At 45.7% G+C, this 9,521-nt stretch overlaps 1 protein-coding gene across 1 annotated transcript in view; it reads right to left on the bottom strand.

The window, feature by feature from the left end:
• Nucleotides 1–6,148, bottom strand: part of SLC35D2 (solute carrier family 35 member D2) — a 30,044-nt gene extending 23,896 nt beyond the window's left edge. Inside the window, exons 1-2 of the mRNA XM_083702127.1 lie at nucleotides 5,919–6,148; nucleotides 2,372–2,405 (exon numbers count right to left, since the gene is read on the bottom strand). Coding sequence (XP_083558253.1) covers nucleotides 2,372–2,405; nucleotides 5,919–6,073 — 189 coding nt within the window. The 5' untranslated portion in view covers nucleotides 6,074–6,148. The remainder of the gene's footprint in view (nucleotides 1–2,371; nucleotides 2,406–5,918) is intronic.
• Nucleotides 6,149–9,521: the final 3,373 nt, after the last annotated feature.

The following is a 9,521-nucleotide window of genomic DNA, read 5'->3' on the forward strand; positions in this document are numbered from 1 at the left end:
AGGCATTCCATGTTTGCAGACTTCATCAGTAGAGGAAGATCCTAACCAAAGGCAGCAACCATTTTAGGCGTGTCAGATATGTGTGTGACCGCGCAGATTTGCACTGCGCAAAACCCGGAAGTGACCGCAAAATGTCACAAAAACATTGCTAAAAGGGGCAGAATGGGGCAGAGCAGGAAGGGGGAGGAACGGGAAGAAAGGATTTGATGATGATAAATCAAAATTTGAAATAGAAGTATTGAATAACAAGTATAAAACTTTGTCCAAAATGTATAAATTGCTGCTTGAATGGCATCTGAAAGATGAAGAGGTAAAGTCAGTTATGATACATTGGGCCAAAGATTGTGGGTATAATATAAAGACTGGGGAAAACTATGGAAAGAAGGATTAAAATTTACTGCTTGCAATGCTTTGAAAGAAAATGTGATGAAAATGATGTATAGGTGGTATATTACCCCTGTGAAATTAGCTAAAATGTATAAAACAAGTAATAAATGTTGGAAATGTAAAGAAAAGGAAGGAAATTTCTATCACATGTGGTGGGAATGTAAAAAAGTGAAAAACTTATGGGAAATGATATATAATGAGATGAAAAAGATGTTGAAATATTCATTTATTAAGAAACAAGAAGCATTTTTACTTGGCATTGTAGGAGATGATATTAATAGACAAGATGTTAAATTGTTTTTATATGCAATGACAGCAGCAAGAATATTATTGACACAAAAATGGAAGCAAGAAGAATTACCGACAAAAGAAGAATGGCAGCCAAAATTGATGGACTATGCAGAATTTGATAAACTAACAGGAAGGATTTGAAACCTGCGGGACCAGAGATTCTTAGAAGACTGGAGTAAATATACGAACTATTTGAAAAGTAACTGTAATGAACAGACTACGCTAGTAGGACCGCAAGACGTTTTGTAAGGAGGACTATTTGAAATATTGCAAGAAAGACTATGAGAAGAATTATTAGTTAATAATAATTAAGAGTAATAGAGAAATTAAGAAATGCAGAATAAGTGATAAAGAATGAAAAATCATCAGAGGTGTTGATGGAAGACTAAAACATTATATAAGATAAGAAGTTGTGTTATATGATTGTTGAAAATGATATGTTAAAAAACCCAATAAAAATGAATTTTTTAATAAAGGAAGGGGGAGGAACGAGGCAGAGTGACCTTAAGTGGGCCCACACATGGGGGTCCAGAACATAACCACCGTGCAAATTGGTCACAGTCTGCACTGTACATCCAGAACGGCAGTGCCACTGGGAAGCTTTGAATGTCCCCTCTGCCACATTACTGTCACATTTCGTGTGTTGAGAAGGTGCATGTCTGTAGCACGAAACCTTCAAGAGTAGAGAACGACCCTGCGACAGACATGCACCTTCTCAACACACGAAATGTGACATGTGACTCAAGATCCTGATCAGGTGATGAAGCCAGAGATGGTGGTGCAATATAGGGGAAGCTACAGGGGCCCTGTCTGGGCTCTCCCATCTCACATGATGGGACGTAGGAAGCTACCAGGTCCTGGGTGAGACCATTGGTCAACGTAGCTCAGTATTGACACTGACTAGCATTATGGTGCTGGAGGAGACTCTTGAGAGTCCCATGGACTGCAAGAAGATCAAACCTCTCCATTCTGAAGGAAATCAGCCCTGAGTGCTCACTGGAAGGACAGATCCTGAAGCTGAGGCTCCAACACTTTGGCCACCTCATGAGAAGAGAAGACTCCCTGGAAAAGACCCTGATGCTGGGAAAGATGGAGGGCACAAGGAGAAGGGGACGGCAGAGGACAAGATGGTTGGACAGTGTTCTTGAAGCCAGGGACATAAGTCTGACCAAACTGCAGGAGGCAGTGGAAGACAGGAGTGCCTGGCGTCCTCTGGTCAATGGGGTCACGAAGAGTCGGACACAACTAAACGACTAACAACAAGAACAAAGCAGTACCACTCCAGGGTTTTGGATGAGAGTCTCTCCCAGCTATACCTGGAGATGCCAGAGACTCCTGGGCAGTGGTGTAGCGTGGGGGGTACAGGGGGGGCTGACCGCACCGGGCGCAACATCTGGGGGTTAGGGTTTGGGGGCGCAAATCCACGGGTTTGGGGGCGCAAATCCATGGGTTAGGGGGCGCAAATTACTTGCCTTGCCCCGGGTGCTGACAACCCATGCTACGCCACTGCTCCCGTGTTAAAGGTTCTACCACTGAGCTTCAGCCCTTTCCCACCTAAAGTTACAGAGTTGCGTGAATAGGCCTTAAACCTTAATCGGAAGTCATGCAACACTGACTGACATCAACAAAACCCACATTTTGGAACTAGCCTTAAGCTACCTGTCATTTAGAACCTTTTAATCTTTGAACATACCTGTCCTACTCCAAGGAACACTGGAGATGGGAATCTAGAAAGAAAAGAAAACTGTATCAGATGCAATTTAAAAACAAAACAAGATTTAGACAACACTTTTTTATTTCAGAAAGAAACAAAGCTCTTGAAGATGTTGATAAAACGAAAGAAAATATAACAGCTCTTCAAGTTAGGTTCTGCTATTGCTTGATGGAAAATAAAATTGGCTTATCCCCTTTCAAAGAAGGTTAGTGCAAATTAAGGGGGGGGCAGTTAGCTTTTCAATACAATATTTTTATGACAATTGAAAGACAAGACAAGCAAAAGTCGCCAGTACAGATTATCTGGCAATTTTTCTGTGCAATTCTCATCAACAGCATATGAACCTATTTCTCTAATCTGGCAGGACTTTATTTTTCCTTTGGCAAACAAAGATGAAAAAGCTTCCTGGTTCTGAAGCTACAGACTAAAACTTCCATTGTTTTCACAAGCTGCTTGGAATCGTGCTTTTGTGATCGCATTGAACATTTCCTGCTACAGAGATGCGGTATAAAATAATAACAATAATAATAATAATAATAATAATAATAATAATAATAATAATAATAATAATTTATTTATACCCCGCCCATCTGGCTGAGTTTCCCCAGCCACTCCGGGCGGCTCCCAATCAAGTGTTAAAAACAGTACAGCATTAAATATTAAAAACTTCCCTAAACAAGGCTGCCTTTAGATGTCTTTTAAAGAGAAGATAGCTGCTTATTTCCTTCACATCTGAAGGGAGCGCGTTCCACAGGGCGGGCGCCACTACTGAGAAGGCCCTCTGTCTGGTTCCCTGTAACCTCACTTCTCGCAATGAGGCAACAGCCAGAAGGCCCTCGGTGCTGGATCTCAGTGTCCTAGAACTTTATAGTTCCCAGCAAGCCTTGGGAAGTAACCACAGCTGTAAAACTATTTATCATTAAAGGCAAAGGTACCCCTGCCCTTACGGGCCAGTCTTGACAGACTCTGGGGTTGTGCGCCCATCTCACTTAAGAGGCCAGGGGCCAGCGCTGTCCGGAGACACTTCCGGGTCACGTGGCCAGCGTGACAAAGCTGCATCTGGCGAGCCAGAGCCGCACACGGAAACGCCGTTTACCTTCCCGCTGGTAAGCGGTCCCTATTTATCTACTTGCACCCGGAGGTGCTTTCGAACTGCTAGGTTGGCAGGCGCTGGGACCGAGTAGCGGGAGCGCACTCCACCGCAGGGATTCGAACCGCCGACCTTTCGATCGGCAAGTCCTAGGCACTGAGGCTTTAACCCACAGCGCCACCTGCGTCCCTATTTATCATTACTTAGAAATAAAAAAAAATAAAATGTTACAGGGTGGGATGCAAAGATGCCCTTCTACAAGCAGAAAGTCTCTTCCACTCACAAAAGGGCTATTTCTGACTTGAGGGAAGAGTTTTGCACATGGAAGGTGACCCCAAAGCCAGGAGTTATTTTGCTTGTACAGGCTCAAGACTGTGATCCAGTGGAGTTTACATGTTACAGAAGGAGTAGGGAACCTTTCATGCTCCACATATGTCAAACTGCAACTCCCATCTTCCCTGACCATTGACCATGCTTGCTGGAGCTGATGGGAGATTAATCATGAATCTGGCGATCTATCACGTCCAGCTCCTATATCCCAACTGAGGAGGCCTTTTCCTCTCCCAGCAGCCACTACAGGGCTTTCTGAGGACCATCTGGCCCTATGGGGAAAGCTGCCCCCCATCTAGCTCTTGCTGTTCTGTGTGAGATGGACTCTTTCCCCCCGTCAACTGCAACCACAGGACTATTCAACAACTATCTTGCCCTATGGGAAGTTCTAGTTTTCAAAGAGCCCCCTCTCCACACAGCTCAAGATGGAAGATCTATGGTTGAGTGGCTCCTACGTCCACGAGATAGGCCTGTTGCTGGTTCTAGATGGGGCTGCACTCTCTTTGTAGGAGAGCTCCACATTCTGGGGGTGCTACTAGATCTATCTTGTCGCCTCGGGTACAGGTGCCCCCTGAGGATAGGAATGCCCATTATCAGTTCCGGCTGATGCAACAGCTGCAGCTGTTCCTGGACCAAGGCCATAGTGGTCCAGACACTGCTGGTTAAAGATCTCCGCTGGCCGTCAATATGCCAAATTCAAGAGGTAACTATTCACATATAAAGCCCAGCCTACTTGAAGGACCACCTTTATCCATACATTAGGGTTGCCATGTTTCAAAAAGTAAAAACCAGGACACCCCAAACTTGCTGAGCTTTTTTAAGACCCACCCCCCAAAAAGTGGTTTTCCTATTGACTTGTCTAAGATCAAGGACAAAGTGCCACCTTTCAGAAATTCTCCTTGGACGTCAATTCCACCTTTGAAATCTCAGTAAAGTTTGGGGAAATCAGAATGTATGGCAGCCCTAATACATGTCTGCTTGTCCTTTGTGACCTGCTGGAGAAGCACTGCTAGCTGTCCTGTGTGATATCTGAGTTTGACAGCTAAAAGAAATGGGAGTTTGTAATGTAGTACAGCCTGTATTGAGGAATTCACATATTAAAAGAGGTGTCTTCTGTGCTTAGTTTTAGATACCATCTTAAAACATCTTTATTTGCACAAGTTTACCTTGCCATGTGGCCTGCAGACACTGCTTTGAGAAGCTTTTTTTTTGCATTTGATTTAAAGGTTTAGAAATGTATGGATAAACAAAGTAAAAAAGAGAAATTCCTGAAGAATGCATTCTTGAGCCATGAAAGTTTTTTCTTTTTGACTGTATGCATATGATTCATGAAACACATTCCTGCATTTCCACTCTCCCAAGCTGGCTAACCACCAGAAAAAGCAACAGCTGAGCAAGAACTTTGGCCTGAGAAGCTCTGGAGCTCAGTTCAACCTTTGCCACCAGAGCAAAAGCTGCCCAAATTTCAAAGGATATTAATTGAATTCTATATCTCACTTTTTCCTCTACGGAGGGACACATTGTTCTCTGCCTCCTCATTAATCCCTACAATAACCCTGGGAGGCTGAGATCGAGGGACTGGCCCAAGGTCACCCCAGAGCTTCATGGCCCAGCAGGGATATTTTGAACCCTGGTCTCTTCCAGTGCTTAGCCCAACACTCTAACCACTACACCACACTGTCTCCCCAAAGAGACCTGAACAGGAAACCTGATGCTCTCACATTAAGCTTACCAGTCACCAAACACCTTGCAAAATGCAAGTGTGAGTTCAAGAAGAGATGGGGGGGCAGCATTATTTACAGAGGGGGGGGGGGTGAAAGAGAAGCACCGATGAAGGAGGTTTGTGGCCCAGCCAGGAAACTACGGGACAAATGGGGTGGGTGGGTTGCCGTCGAGTTAGCAGGATCGGTGCCCAGAGGCGGCGGGGACGGACGCTGCAAGGAAGTCTTGGGTAGAAAAGTAGCTTTTGAATGGGGCAGGGGCAGAAACCGGATCTCACAACCACGATCGGGGAGGGGGAAGTTGGGGGGTTTGTCCCCCCCAGCTCCTCCGACGGTGCGCGGGATCGCCAGCCGTCCAGGTGCTCGTCCTCCTCCTCCTCCTCACCTGTAAGCCGTCAGCACCGCCTTGTTGACCAGGACGATGCAGAAAGAGCAGATCCCGTAGAAGAGGGCGGAAAGCAGCCGGAGCAGAGGGGAAGGGGGAGCGGCGGCGGCGGCAGAAGCGGCCGGCTCCGGCTTCTCCTCTGGGCTGCCTTTCATCTCTTGGCGAGACCCGGGCGCCTGGCCATTCCGCGCGGCATCCCCACCGCCGCCGCCGCCGGAGGAAGCCGAGCCAAACAGGAAGGAGATCGCAGCCAGCCCGCCAGCCCGTCCCCACCCACTCGGCGGCGCCAGCGGCAACGCGCCCTCTTGCGCTCCCGCGGAAACTTCTCGCCAGCGCTGGGTTGGGGGCGCCCTCTGGTGCCGCTTTCGCCTCTCCAGGCAGCGCAGAGCGCAGGCCGCTCGGGTTAGGGCGCGCTGGCATTTAACGCGCCACCCATGACCCGGACAAGAGTTATGGGGCTGTGATAGGAATTTTGAGGTCTTCTTGTTGTTGTTTAGTCCTTTAGTTGTGTCCGACTCTTCATGACCCCACACAAAAAAGAGCTGTCTAAATCTTGTTTTGTTTTTAAATTGCATCTGATACAGTTTTCTTTTCTTTCTAGATTCCCATCTCCAGTGTTCCTTGGAGTAGGACAGGTATGTTCAAAGATTAAAAGGTTCTAAATGACAGGTAGCTTAAGGCTAGTTCCAAAATGTGGGTTTTGTTGATGTCAGTCAGTGTTGCATGACTTCCGATTAAGGTTTAAGGCCTATTCACGCAACTCTGTAACTTTAGGTGGGAAAGGGCTGAAGCTCAGTGGTAGAACCTTGCACACGGGAGCAGTGGCGTAGCATGGGTTGTCAGCACCCGGGGCAAAGCAAGTAATTTGCGCCCCCTAACCTATGGATTTGCGCCCCCAAACCCGTGGATTTGCGCCTCCTAACCCTAACCCCCAGATGTTGCGCCCGGTGCGGCCAGCCCCCCCTGCACCCCCCACGCTACACCACTGCCCAGGAGTCTCTGGCATCTCCAGGTATAGCTGGGAGAGACTCTCATCCAAAACCCGGGAGTGGTACTGCTTTGTTGTTGTTTAGTCGTGTCCGACTCTTTGTGACCCCATGGACCAGAGCACGCCAGGTACTTCTGTCTTCCACTGCCTCCCGCAGTTTGGTCAAACACATGCTGGTAGCTTCACAAACACTGTTCAACCATCTCGTGCTCTGTCGTCCCCTTCTCCTTGTGCCCTCCATCTTTCTCAACACCAGAGTCTTTTCCAGGAAGTCTTCTCTTCTCATGAGGTGGCCAAAGTATTGGAGCCTCAGCTTCAGGATCTGTCCTTCCAGTGAGCACTCAGGGCTGATTTCCTTAAGAGTGGCTAGGTTTGATCTTCTTGCAGTCCATGGGACTCTCAAGAGTCTCCTCCAGCACCATAATTCAAAAGCATCAATTCTTCGGCGATCAGCCTTCTTTATGGTCCAGCTTTCACTTCCATACATCACTACTGGGAAAACCATAGCTTTTACTATACGGACCTTTGTTGGCAAGGTGATGTCTGTGCCGGATTTACAGATAAGCTATACAAGCTATAGCTTAGGGCCCCACTCTCTCTCTCTCTCTTTTTCAAATATTTTTTATTGGTTTTCACAAAATTATAAACAAACGAACACATAAAACACACAAACATAAATCATAACCTTATTAAAAAGTACACTTATTAACATGATTAAGTGACTTCCTCGCTTCCCCTTGGTTGAATTTCAGTGCATATCCTTTTAATGGCTTTCCAAATCACAGTTCTTATAAAATTTAACTTGAACTTATATAAAATCCTAAGCCGATTAAGTATCTGCAAGCTGTTTCCAATTAATTTAACTTGACATATTTAACTCTCTGGCCGCCCCCCACCCCCGAAGAAATTTAAAGGGGGGGGAGGAACCTGGATGTAAATTTCCAAAATATAATATAAAAAACAAATAAAACTTACATACAGCAAGTGTTTTGTGTTGAGTGGGCTCCTATGATGTAAGTAATGGGCCTCACCTGCTAGCCTGCTCCCTAAAATATCACCGGTTTGCTCATTTCTATATGTAGGGTGCTGACATTCTGCTATTTATAATTATTAGTAGTTTGCATCGTATATTTACACCTATTATTATTTCATGTTATAGCAAGTTTCTAGGGACTAGATTGTGGGTAAGCAAACTAAGGCCCAGGGGACAGATCCGGCCAATTGCCTTCTAAATCCGGCCCGTGGACAGTCCGGGAATCAGTGTGTTTTTACATGAGTAGAACGTGTGTTTTTATTTAAAATGCATTTCTGGGTTATTTGTGGGGCATATGATTTTTTTTCCCCTTTTCAAAATATAGTCTGGCCCCCCACAAGGTCTGAGGGACAGTGGACCGGCCCCCTGCTGAAGAAGTTTGCTGACCCCTGGACTAGATTGTGAGTCTTTGTAAATTGTGTTTCTAAAGGAACTTTTGTTGTTGCCAAATACCAGTGTGTTTATAATCCATTATTATTATTATTGCATTTTGGTTCCTTTGTTGTTAAGAACTCAGGTTGCTTTCTTACCTGTTGCAATTGGTTTTCTGAGAGATCTTCTATTCCTAATCCATTATGAAGCACAGCAACACCCGTTATTAAAGGTTCATTCCTGGAGACCCCATCAGCAAGGCCGTGAGTGGGATCTTGTCATCTCGGCAGCCCAGGACCTCCATACACACTGCCCAGGTTTGCACCCAAGGAAGGTCACTTTGGTGCTACTGACGCAGCGGTTTGACTTCACCCTCAGAGGCGAACTCCATTGTCTCCAGACTGTTGGATGCCAATAGTCCTGGAGATCAAATGCTTTTGCACACTGCCATGAGAATGGCAAACTGAAGTGACAAACATTATTCAGCCTTAATAGCCTTTGTATGACCTACACATATTTCCCCTTCAGCAAATCCTAGAACCCATTTCATTCTATTTCACAACCGATCCATGTTTAACTTTCTCAGCCCTTCACAGCAGCAGGATTGATGTTCACATGCTTTCTTATGAGATCAAGACCTAGGCATCTTATTTTGAATGTATACTTATGAACCTATAATAGCATGTTAAAAAAATTCTCCTAACCATACACTAACACACTCAACTCTTCATATGTTGTTTAGTCGTGTCCGACTCTTCGTGACCCCATGGGCCAGAGCACGCCAGGCACTCCTGCCTTCCACTGCCTCCCGCAGTTTGGTCAAACTCATGTTTGTAGCTTTGAGAACACTGTCCAACCATCTTGTCCTGTGTCGTCCCCTTCTCCTTGCGCCCTCCATCTTTATATGCAACTCTGCATATACAGGAATTCAAACTGTATGGCAGCAAGTTTGCCCTCTTCTATAAAAGCTGAAGTTTTATCAGTTTGTTGGTCCGGAGCATTCAGGTGTGTTTTAACACAATGGCAAGGAGGAAAGAAGACAAGGCTCTTAGAGAAGCAAGTGCTTCTCATGAAACTGGGCTACCTCCAACCAATTTTACGCCCATCATTCTACCGTGGGAAAGAAAGCCTATTCAAAAATGGAAAACATTCAAGACAGTTCCCAATCTTCTCCGTGAGGGAGGAAAGCATGTTTAGAGAAGCTTTTAAG

This window comes from Podarcis gaigeae (genome assembly GCF_964106915.1).
Source record: "Podarcis gaigeae genome assembly, chromosome: 11".
Classification (NCBI taxonomy): domain Eukaryota; kingdom Metazoa; phylum Chordata; class Lepidosauria; order Squamata; family Lacertidae; genus Podarcis; species Podarcis gaigeae.